At 36.1% G+C, this 19,782-nt stretch overlaps 1 protein-coding gene across 2 annotated transcripts in view; it reads right to left on the bottom strand.

Moving 5' to 3' along the window:
• The window catches only part of TRHDE (thyrotropin releasing hormone degrading enzyme), a 213,143-nt gene that overhangs the window by 29,750 nt on the left and 163,611 nt on the right, over positions 1-19,782 (bottom strand). For both annotated transcript variants that reach the window (XM_021528979.3, XM_021528977.3), the window contains exons 11-13: positions 16,156-16,289; positions 16,008-16,063; positions 421-568 (exon numbers count right to left, since the gene is read on the bottom strand). In XM_021528979.3, coding sequence (XP_021384654.2) covers positions 421-568; positions 16,008-16,063; positions 16,156-16,289 — 338 coding nt within the window. The remainder of the gene's footprint in view (positions 1-420; positions 569-16,007; positions 16,064-16,155; positions 16,290-19,782) is intronic.

Genomic DNA, 19,782 nt, shown 5'->3' with positions numbered 1-19,782 from the left:
TATATTTGCTGTTCTTGCTGATCTTGGGCATCCACCTAAATATCACCATGGGGCTCCTCAAAAGAGAAAATATGGCAATAGAATACTTTTAAGTGAAATAATTTATTTGTCATAACATTTTACATGAGGGATACTTACCTTTCCTTCTTCTAGTCAGATATGCCTCAAACAACAGTTATCACTGTTCAATTGCAAATGAACCAAAGCTTGATAATTGCTATGTTTAAATAAAGAGTAATTAGAGAGAAAGTTAATATCCCTAGGTCATTAACAGGATCTGCCTGGGGAACAGTTCAAATCTTGGCAATAATATGAGAGAGTAAGAGGCGAAAGGAAGAAAGGCAGGAAGGACAGACAGAGTAAGTGGAAGAAAGACAGGAAGAACTAGAGGAAGAAAGAGAGGAAGACTGTATCTCTTACATTGAAGATATTGTAGTTTTCTGTACGGTCCAGCAATTTATCTAGAGGATAAAGAGCTCGGCTGGCAGCATGCCAAGGCAGAAAATCTTTTTCCTCTGAAAGGTACCTCATAATCTCCAAAGGAATATTTTGAGGCAAATAACCAGCTCTGCAGAATAAAAAAAGTTAGTATTAAATTGGTTTTCAGAAGATATTCACAATGGGACAAAAACAACTTCTTTTTTCCCAAATGAAATTAAAATGCAGAAAAAACATAATAAACTCGTCACACTTTAATGACATAAAAATCAACCTTATTAAAAAACCAGCAACTTGCAGTCTCTCCCAACACACAGAAGCATACTGACTTGATCAAGTAAGGCATGAACACACATGAAAGAAAATCAGACAAGCTATCCCTACTTTGAATGGATTCCTGTGGCTATGAAAGACATGAATGAATAAGTAACTGCCTTTAAGGAAAAAAAAATTCAAAAATATCCAAAACAAAAGGAAGGTGCTGCTTTGTTGATTTGTAAGATAGAAACCTGCCTGCATAAAATCAGCAACGAAAGGCATTTTGCTTGAGAAAACATTTCTACTGACCATCAACAATTGAAAATAACTAGTGCTGAAGAAAAAAGCTTTAGTTCTGCAGTTATTCTCCTTGCTCCTTTAGAACTTCCTTGTCTTCTATCCACCTTAAGTCACTTTGGAAGGACTTATCCAGTGACATCACTTTGGTTCAGGATGTTCCATCACTTTGCACATAAATTACATATTTTTTTTCAGGTGTTTATTATTTAACCAGCTAAAATTTTGTCCCATATTTTGCAATCATAAAAGACATCCCCCTGCATGAGAAAGAGTGTAGGGAGGGGTACAGGAAAGGTTCTGAAATAACAGCATTACATGTAAAACGCAATACAGATACAAGCATTTGAAAGTTACTTTAAAATCCAAATACAGAAAATGCCTAGCTTTAGCTTTTGCTCTCACTTTCTTTTTCAGAACAGCACTTTTTTCTTAACTATCCAGAGTACAGAAACAAAATGCAACCCTGTGGGTGTGAGCTTTCCAGAAACAAATTGTCTACTCTTCCCCTGATGCAGGTGTTTAAATCCAAAAGGACTTAACTATCTGCCTAGAGAGGAGATACTGATTCTCTTTTCATTAAATAATTAAAATCAGCAAGATACATTCTACAAAGTTCTATTTAATAGGTTACAGAATGATATAGCTTCATAGACTAGTTTTTCTCCTTCATTGTACATGTTCCTCTAATTTCCATCAATGTGGAAGAAATGCAAACGTATAGCAAACAAAATTACGCATATTAGTACAGAAATTAACCATTGCATACATGTTAATACAAATTTTTATCTCTGCTGTAATAACATGTAAAAGCTGCCTCTCTGCTTGAAATAGTTTGTATCCTTGCAACATGCACCACATCTTGCAGGCCTTCATTTTTTGCACTCTCTGTTTCAAGAATTACACTCTGTTCCCTTCATGTTCTCAGGAAAGAAGTGAGTTCATGTAACAGATTTCAAAAGTATCTATCCCACCCTCCAGTCTGCTTCATGTCATTTTTGTCTGCATTTTATCAGCTCTGTTTTCAACTCTGCCTCCAGCACATACTCAAGCACGAAAAACAAAATCACTTGGGAAGCCCACTGTGCCAACTGAGGAACTGAGCAGACATGAAATGAAAGTGGTAAAGCATTTAGAGTAGGCTGTGGACAAAGTCCAGTGCATCTGAAGACAGAAGACTACTCCATTTTATAGGTGTTGTAGCAGCAGAGTATCATTAAGATGAGTTCTATGTCTTAATACTTTGTAAAGATTTCTAAACATAATTACTGGAGCCAGAAGCATGCTGGACTGACTGCAGCTAAAAATATTGGCGATATTGTTAGCAAAGAGGTACACTAAGGTTGCATATACATCATTATTTTCTAACAGAATTTGTAATTATTTTTACTTATAATTTGATTGACATGAAAAAGTGTGGAGTGAAAACAAGAGGAATAGCTCTAGGAAACTGCTGCTTAAGGAATAAACATATTAATGTTTATTATAACTGCACTAATGAACATTTAAATTTATTTTGAAATTAAATCTACTTATACTGAGTGCAGAAAGGAAATCAACAGTGTGAAACAAACAGATTATTTCTTTTTAAGCTTAATTTCTCCATAAAGACATATAAGTGAACACAGAGATTGAAGTCTTATTCCTGAGTTCAGAGCTTCCTGATGAGTTTCAAAATCATGATTCTTGGATGATGATACTCACTAATCCTCTTCACAACAGCTGTTACTCTCATCACTCACTTCTTCTAACTTCCAAATTTATGAGACTATTAAATTATGCCTGTCTGACCCCCTGACTCTCCCTTTTTCTACTGTTTCCCTAAGAGTATTATGCAATTTACATGAACAGACTGTGGCAAAGTTAGATTTTTTCCTGTTTACTCCTGACCCTCCTTTCCTTTCTGGGTATGGCCCTAGAAGAACTTATGCCCAGTGTCATCAGAATCACCCCCTCAACCACACATCAACCAATTGATTCCAAGAGAAGGGATGGGGATGAAGGGAGATTCTTGGGAGGGATGAAGGGAGATGAAGGATTCTTGGGCATGAAGGAAGATTCTTGTCATTACTATATAAATGACTACAAATTAATCACTTCAGATAATGGTTTAGAGGAAAAGTGGTTATGGCTGCTAAAACTGATGTTAAACTCTTCTGTCAGCACATGCTGAGCAGTCCAGATGCTAAGATGAACCGCTGAGAGAACTTAAGCAGAGACATATCTCCAATCTTCTTACAGTGGCATTTAAGACAGCAACTTTCCTGAAGAAAATGTAAGTGCTTCAGGAACATTATCTTGGCAGAATGTTCTTCATATTTTACATTATTCTACTTCATGGATGCCCACAGAAAACTATGATAGCCCTGCTCTTTTACCCTAATCACTAAGCCATGTTTATGAACTTTTTACTCCAAATACACTGCACTCCTAGATTATTTGGCATTAAATAGCTTCCTTTTGTCAAGACGTAGTAAGTACATTTATTGTTTGCATAAAAAGTGGCATATAATGCATATGTTATAAATTATTAACTATATACTACAGTTTTAATACCTTGAGGAGTATTTTCATTCAGAAAAAAAAAAAAAAAAAGAAAAAACAGAGAGGAAATATTTAGTAAGAGTAAAGCCAAACACTAAGTCTGCTAATCTTTATATTCGTGATTCAGAAAATAGGATCTAAGGAGAAACTCTCACCCTAAGCCATAAAAGAGATAAACCATAAACCATAAAATGTAGAAGAAGTCCTAAAATCCAGATCACAAATCTAGGACCTGTGTGAAGTGTCCTAGGAGGTAGCATGACTACCATGACAACCAGGTCAGCAGAAGAAAGAACCTTGATAAAGCAGTGTGACAGTGTGATGAACTATTCTCTAATATTCTGCATCTTCACAAAGCACAACAACTGGTTTCTTAACTTTTGTATTTTAGTACAGTCACACTCTTAGTTTACACTAAAATCTTGTCCAGTGCTAAGAGTGACTTCAAGACACTTCTTTCCCAGGGAATACTGCATTCAGCAAGTTGCACTGGGCTCACTTGAACAGTGGCAAACCAGACAAAGGGTGCTGGCATGATTCTAGGATTCTCCTACACTAGCCTGGAACAACTAGGTTCAAAGATGGTTATATAGGACCTAGTCAACAAAAGCATTTAGGGAGTAGGACAATAACCCAAATGAGGAAAAAAAGCAGAACAGAGAATGAGTCTGTTCTGAGTATCTCTGTGAACTCTGTTGGAAAAACACAGATCTGTGGAAATGTTGAACAGAAGTGTTTCACAATCATTATAACAGTAACAAGAAAACTAAAACTAGCAACCTTCCCATCAAAAGCAAAATAGTAAAATGATTTCCTTGTCATATAATTGACTAGAAATATTCACTCAATGGTACTACAGAGTGTAAGTTCAGTAGATACTCTACACATTGACTTATTACTCTCTATTGTAAGCTTGACTTATTCCTCTCTATTTCTAGAAAGTCACTGGAAGGTCAGTGACAGAAATCCTTATTTTTCTTGTGTCTTTTTACCATCAATCATATTGCTATTCTTAAGTCCAGCAAAATTACTATCAGATATTGCCTGTCAAAGTCAAAATGCATAAGAGACAGGGCTAAGAGACAAAGTTCTTTTCTAGCCTAGCCATCTTGGAAGAAAATTGAAATATTGTGTGTCATTAGGGGAAGAACTGATTATGAGCTATACTGAAACTAGGTAACAAGCATAAACACCACAGAAATACTGTGATGTGTGATCTTATGTCTAGTCTGAAACAGGTAGTTTTTTCTAGGTATATCTCCAGTAGCCACCTGGGAATCTTAGCAAGCATATATCTCTTCCTTAAAAAATTACATAGAGGAACCTAGGATAGTTCTGCAAGTATTGCAAGAGAAAAATTAGTGAAATTAAACAGTGATGATACATAAACAGTGGCTGAAAGCATACTGATGTTCAGGTAAAACATTTCTCAAGGGCGAGGTTAAAAAGTTTACAAAACTTCATCTATAGAATCTGGAATTAAAAGAGTCTTAAGAACTCATCTCCCTACCCAAAGCAGATTCATACCAGTGTCATTCCTGACAAAAGTTTCTTTTGTTTATATAGGCCTCTACCAATGGATATCCTAGGAATACTACTATTTCAGCACTGCTCTGCCAAGAGGAGATAAGAATATCATAGCTCTGATCTTTTGCCCTGCAAATATTCATAGAAGAGTACCAAAAGATCCATTTCATGTTATATATAAAATGTTCTGTTGTTTACATATCTTCAGTATAAACTATGAAAAGCAGACATCCCCCTTTATAGTGCTTCAGATTAAAGAGTTTTGATCTGACATCACGGGTAATACAGAAAGCAGCCTAGACATAAAACAGCCTCTACAAGCCCTCTCTTAGCCAACTTTCCCCACACTGAGTAATTTGAAACACATGACTACAAAAGCAAAATCTGATCAAAAAGATCACATTTGAGATGCTTCATTGCTTTATCAATTTTTACATAACTGTCCTAACCCATCAGTTTACCACGTCAATCATTTTGTAGCCACCACTATACATGAGACCATGTGTTAGAAACACAGCACCACTTGAGTTTTGTCTTACTGTCTATGTTCCCGATTTCACAGTTGCCTGCCAAACTGAAGGGGAGAACAGGATAACAGGAATATGGACTAGCAAAAAGATTTGGTTTAGTTATTAGACAAATTACCTCTAGACAAACATCCTGGTTCAGCAGGTTTTTCATGTCAAAGGAGACTGCTGACAAACTGTATTGAAAATGTGATCTATCATTTTTATGAAAGGACAGAGGTGGAAAAAGATTTTCCAGAAGTGATATATAAGTATTATGTGGTTTATGATATCCTATCACATAATATCATAAGCACCAATGCTTAGCAAGGTACTGTCCTGCTTACACTGGAGAAGTTGTATAGTAGCCATTGCTACAGAGGAAAGAGGCAATGAACAGAAAAAAAAAGTACTGAACAAAGTAATGAAATTTCTCTCAAAAAGAATTCCCAATAAATATCTCATGGCAATAGAAAATAATCTTTAAATTACATGAGGTTTTAATGAGTCAGATAAAAGCAGAAGATCTAGATTATATTTTGAAACATCAGTGTGTTTCAACTGCATTCTGACCTTGATTTGTTCTTTACAATGAGCCACTGAACTTATGGACAGATCCCAGCACATTCATTTTCCCCTTAGGGACAAAGTACCAAATGGTAGTGTAATTGCCAAGGGAAAATTATTACTCTGTTCTGAATTATTTCTATCATAAATCCAGCAGCAGTCAAACAGACTCAGTCACAAAAACGACAGGGTTGCCACACAGTGATGAGAGTCCCACATACAAGGGCACCATAAATCCTTTAGTCCCACCACCCAACAAAGACATTATAAGTCATGTGTTTAAATCAAAATTAGAAAATCCAAGCTGGCAGCAAACTGGTCTACATTATGAAACAATGGAAATGAGGTGATTTACTTGCTGCTGGTTTAAAACTCACCCTGCCTTGTCTGTTTCTTAGAAATGTGTAAAACATGAATAGCTTTTTGTCTGGGTAATTTTGAAGAGGTAAAACACAGCTCTTCAGAACACAGATGTGCAACTCAGTTCTGTTTCTGTGCATGTGCAATATATGAATAATTAGACTATACTCATTAACTCCTAGAGATGGTTTAAAGTAAGTTCGGATTCTTAACAGTTGATTCATTCTTTTACCTTAACAGTCAAGTGTGTGGGTTAGAATAACTCACAGAGAAACCTGGCACCAATGAACATCCATGTATAACTGCATCTGCCTTTTTCATTTTTCCAGGACCTATCAAGGACTGATGTCTCTACCAATGTATTCAGGATATTCTTTCCCACAATTCTTTAACAGCAATTCCTTGATAGCTGAGTAAAGACATGTATGTTGAACCTTGACATGTCAAAAAAGCTTTGGGCAAGGCAACCCATGGAACTGGGAAATTAACTCTTGTAGTCACAGATTTCCCCTTCAGCTCCTGCAGGGCTAGAAATCAACGATTAAATACTTAGGATGACTGGCACCCATGTTTAACCACAGAAGCTGCAGAAAGAATGTTTTATTATAGAAAACTAATGGATAATCTGTAAAAAGGCCCTGTGATCTCCAGTATCATACTTCCCTCCCAGGATTGAGCTGACTTTATATAAGGACCATGTAAAGACTTTATTTTTCTAAGATGCTGAAGTGACTTGATGGAGCCATTATGATCTGTACCAGCTATGTACCACCACATAAACAGGAGAGGAATGCGTATCTGCTCTTTGATGAATACAACAAGTTTTGGCTTATATGATCATTTTTAAAACTACATTTAATTAGAATTCAATCTCTCCAACATTAAAAGATTCAGAGAGGAAGACAGTTTGAAGTGAAGCCTGCTTCTTATTATGTTTTCTCACATGCAAAATATTTAAGGACTCTTCAAGTGACATTCAACTCCACACAAGTGCATTTGAAGCATCCTACAAAGAATAGCTCAAATTCAATGCAATTATCGGGGTATTATGTGGCTTAAATTATCTTCCACAGTTTTAGAGTTGCCACATAAGCAAAGACTAATATAAATTTGAATTACTCACCTCTGTTGAAAACAGAAGAAAATCTCAAATCTAAACCCCTCTATGCTTGAAAAAAATACTCCTTCAAACTGTATGTTCACAATCTTTCCTTTCCTCTTCTTCCCCATATGAAAGAAAAATGAATTAAAAAGGAGTAATACAAGAAGAAAAGGAATAATCTTACTGCTAAAAATTAAGGCTATGCAGTAAGGTATGTCATGTTTTCCATCATCATGAAGCTATGATTTTTGAGAAGTATGTAATTCACAGAGTTAAATTAAATAAAGAAATTTGAATGTATTTCAGGGGCTAATAGACATCAATTTCAGATGACTCAATTATTGTGTTATTTTTTTTCTTGGTGATTTTTGTTGGGAAGGGTAGAATGAAACAGCTCTTCTATTCATTAAGTTGTCAACAGGTGATGGTATCTATGAAAGCATGTTTGAGCAGAATCAAAATTGAGTTATTTTATTATTATGCACAATACTTTTTCATCACTCCCTGTTTGCCTGGTCTAATGTTTATAATTTGCATATCAGTCACTCAAGTGAAATATGTGTTTAAAGCTAGAAACTTCATATGGATAGCAAATTTTGATCTTCAGAACACACATATACAATCCAAATTCTGTTTGCCAGAATATCTACAGAATTGGATATTCCTTTTCTAAAGGCAATTCCCAATAAACATATTTATAATAAAAGATTCTCTGACATTCTCTTAAACCCTCACTTATCCTCTTATCTCCACTTTGCAGAGAGGAAGAAGACACAAACAATTTAAGTTATTTTACTAAGATCACCTAGGAAGACTATAGCAGAAACAGCATCCCAGGTTTCTTCAGTCCCTGTGCCTTAGTCATAACACATTCCTTCCTGTCATTTATTCCTTGATTTCTGGGTAGAGGAAAACACACTTCTATCCAGACAGGAAGGAGCTAATCTATTACAACATTTCAGCAGACAGAGCATACATGGACAAAGACCAGACCTCCTCTAGACAACAATCCTGGTCAACAGCAATCAGATAAGCTCAAAAGATAGGATCATTTCTGTGAAGCAATGGTGCAGTCAGGTCAAAACAGCAGACAAAGCAGTGACTAGCCTGTGACAGCAGACTTCCTTCTTTATGCTAGTGAGGCATCAGTCTTGTCTTTTATAACTAGAAAAGTTGGTTTATGCCTTCATTCTTGTACCCTTTGCTGATGCTAGGAAAGTCCAGGTGATAAGATCAGCACCTCCAGCTTTTCAAAATGCCTTGTTTTTGCTACCTTAACCAATATAGCAGAAGGATCTTTTGCTCTCCACATTAGTTCTGTCAGACCCACAGAAAGGAAGGTACTCGATTTCAAAAAAGCTGCTTGTTTCAAGAGGATAGTTGAGGGAGGTAGAGACTAGGGCTGATCAGGCAGTAGTGGGGGACACAAAGGGCTATGTAAATTATATGAAGTCCCAGAGAATGAATGTATGCTTGAATACTTCCCCCCACCCCCCCAACATATATTCCTCAAGCCAAGCCATATTTGTAGCTCTGTTTCCAGTACTTGAAGTTGCAAAGAAGCCTTCAGCAAGCTCCACTCATTAACTCCTCCTCTTGTTTAACCTCAGACTCCAATGCTTTTTGAAGCATAATTCAGATTTGGTTCAATTCATACTCCCCAAACAAATTTCAGAGACTCCTCCCTTCCCCTCTCATTACACAGCAACCCCTGGCAGCTGCACTGCAACAAGGATACATCCATACCAAGCTGACTCCAGAAACCAGCTTGAACTCTGAGACTAAGACTATGTGGTAAAAAGAGAATAAGTTAACAACCATTAGCTAAAAATAAGTCTGTCACTCCCTTGAAACAAGAGTCAAGTCTTCCTTACAGTTTATTCTGGGTTTGGCTAAGAGTTAATAGAGTTAATGTAGTTTACTGGATAAAAGAATTACTGCTATAATTAGTCGGAAGTACCAGAAATAATTTAGGAAAATTTTGCTGGGATATGACTAGACCAAAAACTTCCCTCTGCACTAAACACTTTGCAGGGATCTACAGGGTTGGTTTATAGTACATGCTGAAGAATCTTCAACTTCTTCTCTGACTCTCGGCAAGTATTTCTATCTTTCAAGACACTTTCACAGCACCAACACTTTCCTGGAATGTGCTGTACAATTTGCTTTACTGACTTTAGCTACATAACAGGATCAGATGCACAAATGACACACACTACAAAAGCAGAATTGGCTTTTAGTGTGCTCAGCTGCAGGAATTGCTTTGATTCCTCTTGTTATGAACACAGGCAAATGTTAGCTGAAATATGTATCTCCACATAAAGCAGATATCAGTGCTGTGATATGTCACAGAACATTAGGACTGACATGCAGCATATGGAATGAATTATGGCTACCTTAAAATAATTGAAACTTTCTATTTTCTCTAAAAAAGGCACATTTACTTTGGCCCACTGAGAGAGTATTTATGTCAAAAGAAACCAAACAACTTCTGTTGGAAACCATATCTAAATCAATTGCTAGTGAACCATCACCAAAATTTGCCTGACAGTGAATGGGAGTTACTGTGGCATCTGCTGAAATAATTCAGATGAGGCCTCATTTATTAAAACAGTAAATCTATATCACTATTAATCAAGTGTGATACAAAGTATTGATCTAATACTCCCTTAGCTGGTACTCAGAGGCACTAATTAAGGGAGCTGTAGAACACATCTCATTTTCCTCTGAGATGAATTATTAGAAAATGCAATCAGGAGTAAAGACGAAGGCTAGAGAAGAACTGCAGTTTACTGATTTAAATGGATCCTATATGACTGTTTCTGAATAGCCCAACAAAACAAAGCTAACAACCCTGAATGTGGCTGTTGAAATTTTGAAGCATTTTGAAGTACATTAATTTTGTCACCCACTTATTATCCAGACTGAGAATTTCACAAGGAACCCTCAAATGCCTTGACTTCTCCCAACATTACACTGAACAGGACTTGAAGTAGCACAAACAAATGTAATATGGAACCAATTAGCCCATATATGCTGGAAGACTTCAAATGCTACAAGGAATGAAATCTTAATTTCTCTGAAGGAAAACAGTAGTGAAGATCATTTCAATTCCATAGTTTAGTTTTGCAATGCATGCATTTCCACCAGACATTTCAAGAAAATATTTTTCCAATAATTCTGGATTTTATATGGAAATATAAATATATAGTCTATAAATATATAGTCTTAGTTACAGGTTAACTCTCTGTTTCCAGAAATAAGAACAACTAATGATTATGTGGGTTGGTGCTTTCTCAGGTAGCTGAACGGGTAATTTTTTTTTCTCCTCAGTGTCAAGACTCCACAGTCAGGAATTAATTTTTCAAGAAACAATACAATAGGGGGTTCTAAAGACATGATTTTCAAGATCCAAAAGTCTATTCTTGATTAAGCACGACTTACTTTTTAAATTATTTTCTCTATAAAAATTTGGTAAGAAACTGATCTGGAGTCTTCATTAGCTTACTTCAGTATTTTACTTCTGGAATCAATCTTGGAGTCAAATGCATCAGCTGTTAAAGATAAATTTGTGTCAAGGGAAATTTGGATTTATATATTTAAAAGCAGGTTGGTACTGCCTTTTCCCTTGCCCTCAGACTTGGGTTTTATAGAGCCATCAGAACTCACAGCTTGGAAAGAAACAAGCCACAAAGAATTGTTTAATAGCAGGAAAACAATCCTCATAATTCATCATTTATCCCTCTGCACCAGGACCCTGGTTTTGGTCTGCTGTAGGAAATTCTGACAGAAAGGAACACATATGAAGGTCATCTACAGCATGGAAGTCACTTAGTTCACAGAAAATTTTGAAGGTCCATTTTTTTCTTGTTGCTCATTTCTGATACAGCTCTCCATATTTGTGAAGCCTACAGGGGCAAGCTTTGAAGAGACTATAGCTCACTCTGTCCCTAATTTGTGCATGGGAATGGACAGCACTCCAACACAGTCATCCATCCTTGGAGCCTAAGAACAATTACCAACGACACCGCTTCATGCTTTCTCATTCAGTGCTTACAGAACTGGAAACAACAACAGCTATTTTAGATGACAGTAAAAGAGATATTCACAGTCACATCTGATTCAACACTGATTAACATTAAACATAAACCAGACCTATTTCTTTAACATAATACTAGATCAAGTCAACCAGTTTATAGAGGGAAATCTTTTATGAAGATTTAGAGCCCATCAAGGAAGAACCAAGGGTGACACAACACTCCTAACATTAAGTGAGTAATTTATCTTATGTGGTTAAGTGGTTTTGAGAGGTCAGGTGCATGTTTCTCTCCATTAATTGTCAGTGCACTACAAGGTGAGAATGTCAGATTACAGGTCTACCTTTGGGATGCCTAAAGTAAATTGGAAGGCATCCAACTTCACATACTCACTAACTGACCTCTTATCCTAAGGAAAGAGAAAGATGTGAGAAGCTGACAACGTTATTCACACTCTTATTAAACTGTGCAACCTTTGTTAATTATTGTGACACTTGCTTATTGCAGCTACCTGATCTGCCCCCTGCACTGTTTAAGCTTAGATGAGAACCACAGTTCTGTTTGCCTTCTCGTAGCTTCTGGGCTCTCTCAGTCAATGTTTATTGGTACCATTTACTAGAATCAGTATATTTTTAAATTCTACTGAAACCTCATACAAAGAATCTTCAAGAAGAAAGGAAGAGGGAGTGTCAAGGTGCTATTCTTGCTGAAGAACATGGGACAAGAATTGCCATGAGCTATGTTCGGGTATGTGGATACACTACAGCCAAGAATCACGCTTAAAATCTGAAAAACAAACAGGTTGTAACTTTCTTTTGTTGTTATTATTCCTCTCAACTCTCCTTGAAGAATCCTATATAAACCAAAATACAGCAAGAATGAAGATGGAATGTATTTCCATATAAAATGGACAAAAAATGCAATTAAATGCTATAGTGTTTAAAATATTCCTTGGTAGTATAAATTCATTTATGTTGTTTATTTTCAAGAAATCTCTATGCTGGACAGTAGAAGGATACTCACTTCAGAGGAATGAAATCAACCTTTAAAAAAATGAAATGTGCCATTCCAGAAGAATTTATATGAGCACTGTCTTTCATTTTTCTCCAGCTCTAAATATTATTAAATTTTACTAAAGAGAAGAGCTGCACTTGCTCCACAAACAAAATCAATTAGCAGTATAATGACACAGAAGTAATCATATTAGGACAGACAATATTATAATAGCGGAAAAATTGAGTCAAAACCTTTTGGTATTATCTGTATCAAGTTCAAGAGCACACTAGGAAGTCCTTCAGAAGCTTTTAAGAAGGACAGGGTATTTTGAAGAAATACAGTCTCCACAGTATGGTAAAATAACCTGTTTACATTAGAAGTCATTTATGAAAGGACCAGCATGAATTTAAGAAATTATGTTTTATTTTGCATTATTTTGGCATTAAGAATAATATCTAGAGATTAAAGTATGTATTCTACAGTTCTTTTCCCTCTCTCAAAACATGCATGTTTATAGCTGTAGAGAAGAAGATAACACACCATTGCAACTAGGAACCAAAACTGAGACTGAATTACTTTTAAAAACAGCCAGTCTTCTCAGAAATCAGATCTGAACTACCAAGTACTACTTCTATCTGGTCAATAAGGTTACTGACCTTCTCTCATGTCACAGAGACAAGTGTACGTGTTTAATCTCCCCATCATGTAATGTCATACAGACAGGGAGAAATGCTCACTGTGCATCGGACACAACACTGAAGCAGCACAGCACCCATGAGGCACATGACTTCCAACTATGGTACTGCTCCAAAATAAAGTGGGGCAACTTTCTGCTCTGCACCCTGCAGCCAAGGGAGGAAAAGTCTTTTAGGCTGATGGTGGCATTTTGAACAGTGACTTTTTCAGGAAATTGAAAGACTCTGTGTTATTCTGATAACCCTCAGAGCTTGTTTTAGGAACACTGCCGTGTCACATCAAAGCAGCAGACACGGCAGGAGAAAAGCTGCACCACATTTCAGCATAAGGGTTCAATTCCCACTGCCTGTTCCCAGCAAGAGCTTTTCCAACTGTGTTCTTATTTCAAGAAGTTCTGAAGCCAGCCCTCAACACACTGCTAAGGATCTCTAAATGCCTCCCTAGTCCTATTCATCATAAAGGAACGTAGCAAGTATTAGGCCAAATCCTGACTTTTTTTTTTTGTCTGGGAGAAGGAGAATGAAAATAAAAAAATACCAAGCTTTTCCTAAAACTTACCATATTGTCAGCCAGCCAATCATAATAACTTCAGCATCACCATAATTGTTTGTTTGGTTTTTTTTAATAGGAAGATGATAGATTAATAACATAATAAAGAACAACAAGAAATATACTCTACATGGCAAGTTTAGCCAGGTCCACATATCTTAATGCTACTCTTGAACTACAGACCATAAATCTACTGTTTGCAAAGAGATCCTTCCTCCAATGAGACTGGCTTGTAAGGCACACAGTCAAGGTAACACTATTGACAGGACTCTGGAAACAGGAGTCTAGCTACATATACCTATTGGAAGAATATTGCCTCTTAAGTGATATCCATGTATGCACATGTGTCTAGACACACATTTAGAGGTCCACCACTTTTTTCCACAATGCATGAAGACCAAATGCAGCAGCAGTCTGCTGCAGACCTGCATTAGCAAGACAAAGGCACGTTTTTATAATGTGAAATCTTGTGAAAGACTTTACAAGGCTGTAGTGTAGCTACCTCTGAAAAAGATGCCAGCTCTAGTATTCCCACATATCCCAAAAAAAGTACTTCAGAAAATTAGTGGGGAATGCATTGCTCATCTAATCTTTTGAGTGGTTTTTAGGTAGACAAAACTTGGCCAGACAATTCTTTTCTCTATGAACAAGACATCCTAGAGCACTGGCTCAGTATTCACCCAGGAGAAAAACACTAACCTACAAAAACTGGCTTAAGAAACAGCTTTTTTCAGCATCTAGACTTTCAGGGAAGTCTAGACACATCTGACTGCATTCAGTGTATGGAAAAAGAAGGTGATATACTGGCTCTGTGTAACTGCACGCTACTTCTCTGAGGTGTCAAAATCAAATAAAATTAGAACACATTATGACTTTACCATCTGGTAGCTCTTCTAAAAGTCTAGATATTACAGAAAAATCTGCAGTATTCTTCTAGTCATAGAGTAGACAAATCATGATCTACTGAACTCTGATGTAATGACCTATTTCTAACTTTTATTGTTACCAATGGGAAGATGCCACAAAGCAAGAATGAAGGGCAGCACCAAAAGTAAATGGATACATCTATCCCCATGATACCTCCTTCCCTACTACATCTCTGGACTTAAGTAAGGGCTAATCACTACTTTATGTCAGCAGCAGGAACAGAGTGGTAGAGCACACAACTGTGTTTTACTGCAGCAATGCTAGAACATCACTGAGCTGTGACACTGTGACTGAAGCCCAAACACCTCCAGTGACCATTTGTAGTAAAATATTAAGACAGTAGTTTTGGAAATTCTTTTCATGCTATCTTTGACATGACAGTGCAAGTAAAATCACATTATTTGCAATTTTTGTAATTAAATCTGTAATTATGCAATCAAAACGCTATTCTAATGCTGTGTTCCCAGGTACCTCAAAATCAAAAAGCTACAAATGTTCCACTATTTTCCTCTCATTTTACGCTTTCACTATCAACATATTGGATTTCAAAATGGGGACCAATCCATTGCCTCCATTTTTAAAGAAGGCACTACCTAACCAGCACTGTATGTGTTAATTATTAACTCTCATCATAATAAAACACAAAATGTTGCATAAATTCCAGAAATGCTCAATGGAACTGCTTTTCCATTATATTTGAAAAGCATCTCAGAGGGAAAGAAGAGTCTCTTCTAGCAGATTATAAGAAAAGAAAGATACTAGAAAATGATATAACAGTACAAGCTAGAGCAAAAAAATTACTGAAGCTTGAAGGTGCCTTCCATCTCGAATTAAATACAGTACAAGGATCAGTGGTAAAAGAAAGGAGAGGTGGGACAACTGGGAGAAATGGAAGAAAAAACCCTCAGTCATTAGAGAAAGAGGAAAGAGATTATTTATCTGCAAAGTGTTAAATTGAACTTGCTGCAAAATTGATCAAATCTCTTCAGACTCAGAAATACCCTACAGCAATTATTGATCAAGAGTAGTGAACGTGCTACAGACCATTTTTATGTGCTATACAAAAAAAAAAGAGCAGGGGAGGGAAACTAAAGTGTGTCTAAAACACACTTAACTTTGAAACACACTCAGCTGCTGAGTTAATGGTTGCATGAGTTATTGCAGCAATGTGTATGAGGACAGATGATCTTCAGGAAAACATACCTGGCTAGATTGAATGCATCATCAATCAAGCCTGCTCGATTACTGACAGAGATAACCTGTGAGGGGCAAGCACAAAAATTGAACCATTTAAGGTGATGAAATAGTGAATCTATGAAGGCAGATTTTAGGGATGAGAAGAGGATCTTACCTCATGGTTCCTTGTTAGCTGATTAATTAGCAGCCTCCAATTCCTAATATCATAATTAACTCTGAAGTAGCCAGTCTGGTTGATGTTCCCCAGCAACCAATTTGCCTCTTCCAAAGCAGGAATTCTGTGGTGTTCTGGAAACAAAAAAGAAGGGAAGGGTCCTGGCTTTAAACTTAAATATTCTAAAAGTGCATCTGTTACATTTTCTCCTTCTTTAAATATACGTGAAAGCAGTAAAATTAATTCAACGTCTAACAAAAATACTGTGTTTGATTAATAATTTCCTTCATCTGTTCTGATGTAGAGATGTCAACTGACATTCCCATGGGGACCTTTTACCCACAAAGAACTTCAAGTGTGCTTTTTCTTTCCTGGAAAGTATTATTTGTATGAGAGGTACCCACTTTAAGACTGGTGCCCTTACTCTGGCCATGCCTAAGCAGTTTTCTACAATTGTAACTCAAAAAATTCAATGAATGTGCTATAGAGAGAAGAGTAAACCTGTGATTAAAAAAATTGATTCTTAAGTGTTTCTGCATGTATTTAAGTTTTTACATTGGATTTTAAATTAAAGTACTTCCAGTTGAGCAGCTTCTACCTACTAAGCACTGAGAGCTTCCTCTTTAGAGCTAGACCAATTAACCTTTTATCACCTAACCTGTTCTTCATCTTTCCCCTTGTTTTAAGTAATCACTTTAGGCCTGAAAGCCTAAATTTATTACAGTTTTTGTGCAGTCAGGCACTCCACAACTATTTGCAGGAATAAGGATTTCAAAATTTCAACTACAGAAATTCCCTGAACTCACAACATACACTTCTTTTTTATCACAGCACAAAGCATCAGGCTTCAACACCCTGAAGAAGTCTTCAATCTAGTAAACTATTTTGATAAAACTAACCATGAATGAGAACTCACTAAAAATTCAGAAACATTTTTTTCAGCTAATAAAATTAACTTGAACTAATGAAATTAACTTGAACACTGTTGAAGGAATAGTCTTGTCATTATTTTAAAAAATACATAGAATTTGTTATAAATGAAATTTCATTACAGAATTTTTTGATGTGCTTAAACTCCCTGAAAGTAACAAATGGGACAAAAGTTAGCAGTATAGTCTTTCCAATTCACTCATGCTATCTAGTACATAGACTTACTAAAGAAGTTTATTTGTTTTAATCCTTCTTATAAAAAAGTAATTTCTGAGGAAATTATAATTAACTAGGGCTACAGATAAAAGTTGTGCTTGTCCCTTGCCTAACAGCAAGCCCACAAATAACTACTACTTTAAAGTGCAATAAGTACAAAGATCAGCAAGACCCGAATGTTAAAAACACATAATTATATGTTTAAATTCATGGTTCTGCATTATGAACATTGATTCAGCTAAAAAACTGCAGGATTAAAACAGATAGTCCTCTTTTCTCTTAGGTAATTCTGAAACCATTAAAATCTCTGAAGAAAAACAATTATTAAAAATATTAAGCCCAGAATAATTCAGCTATTGCCACTTCAATTCGATTGTTATTGAACACTTCCCAGGTGTTCGTACTTCAAAGCAGCTAAGATGCTTTTGCCACACACTCTGATTTGGAACAAGGCTGTAAGACTTCTATGTCCTTTCTTCTACAAGAGGCTGTACAGATCAGTCCTAAGCAAACTCTCTTAGACTTGCTTCTCTGTTTAAATCCTTTTTTCAATGAATCCAAGTCAGATCCAGCCTGTTGCTCCATTCTATTTAGAGAAGACTTGAATCCTGTTGCTTTGTAACCTTATACCACCTTAATACAGTACAGCTTTCTGTCCATGCTCTTTGGTTGCAAACTAGCCTTTAAATGCCACCAGTCCTGAAAACAGCTACTTGTAGCTGGTTAATCTTTGCACCTCTACAATGCTCCCTAAAAGCATACCAAATAAGCACACATTAAAGAATATCTGAGTAAATAAATACATTAAACAGAAATTTTCAAAATCATATATAATTAGAAAATACCTACACCTTTTCTCCTTTGGGCATTTATATTATATTTTCACCTCCAAAGTAAGGAAATTACTTATGCTTCAACAGAGCATTAAATGATACTTCCCAGTCAAATATGACAAGTACAGAATAAGCTATTTCACATCTAACAGCTGTGCAACACCCCCAATATGTATCGCTAAAAAGGAGAGTGTCTTTCCAAATCACGATGGCATTATTGCTGTTTTGATCAGTTTAAATGCAACCATAATCTCCTGCTATTATTTTTCAATAAGACCACTCCTGGTCTTATATTGACCTTCTCCTGAAATAAAGGACAGAAATCTTTCACACCTTCCCAACTTATATAAAGAGATGGCTGTTTTACAGGACTGTCTGATACATGTGCTTCATATAGTTCTATATGATTTAGTAGAATTTAGTATTTGTGTCTGTCAGTTCTCATGCTTTCCTTTAAAAGAAATTCTTTCTTTTGGCAATTACAGGCACTAAACATTTCTATACCTGGGTAATGTTTCCACTTATCACAAACACATTTATACTTTTCCTGCTAAAAGTATTATAGTTAGAAAAAAAGTAGTAACTCAGCGTTAAGCCCTACAGTAAACCATTCATGACTTTCTAAACAACAACAAAGATTTAATTTGGAATGAAATCCATCTTTGAAAGTTTTAGTTCATCTTTAAAAAGTCAATATAAAATATATATATCCTGTTGTATTTGAGATTAAAGGGAATTTTCATCAGAGTGTTTTTCCATGGTCATGATTTGTCTGGATGCCTCAGAAAATAACACTGCTCTAAAACTTCTAGTTTTGCCGCACACATGTAGGAAATATTTAGGAGGAAACATTTAAATTTTATGACATTTATTTTGAAGTAAAAAAATCAACTATGGTCTCATTTTCCTCCCCAGTTTGTCTGCTCTCAAAGTGTGAGATAGTTCCTACAGCTGGTGCACATGGCATGAAGTTCTGAGCTCTCCCAACAAATTCAATTCTATCAAAACCAGCATGTGAGGTGGGTGTGGGAGAAGGGCACCCTTCTGCAAGAGAGTACTGCCAAAAGTATTGACTAAACACAGTCTCAGTATCATTTCAAGTCTTTAGACTCCCAGTTGTTATTTTAACTCTTTACTTTATACAACCTCTAAATTATTGGTTTAAGGTAGTAGAATCCCTGCTGGGGGAACTGACTCCATTTTACTGTAAAAACAACTGCACAAGTGTAGCACAATTTCTTGACAACAACAGCAAGCAAAATTTTTCTGACAAAAAAGTGTTCCATAAGGAATTTCACAATAATTTATACTGGCTTTACTAAATCCTGCAAATCTTCTTGCATGAAGTTTTCACACAGGGAGAAGGCTAACCAGAAGAAAAAGTTCTGTCTATCTCATCTGCTATGTTGACATAGCTCCATGATGAAAGAAAATATTTTGGTATAGAGATTAGCACCTTAAACGGAGCACATCAAGGAATCTGATCATGTTCCATCTCACAAAACGCTTTCTTCAAATTACCCTTCCATCCATTAATGTTCCTTTATGATGGAACTCCTAATGACTAAGGTTATACACAATGTAAGCAGCAGTCTTCTGCTAGGATCTTCAGCTCTTAGAATAAGGGGAATGATTCTGACTCATTTTT

This window comes from Lonchura striata, chromosome 5 (genome assembly GCF_046129695.1).
Source record: "Lonchura striata isolate bLonStr1 chromosome 5, bLonStr1.mat, whole genome shotgun sequence".
Classification (NCBI taxonomy): domain Eukaryota; kingdom Metazoa; phylum Chordata; class Aves; order Passeriformes; family Estrildidae; genus Lonchura; species Lonchura striata.
This window is presented reverse-complemented; position numbering and strand designations above follow the sequence as displayed.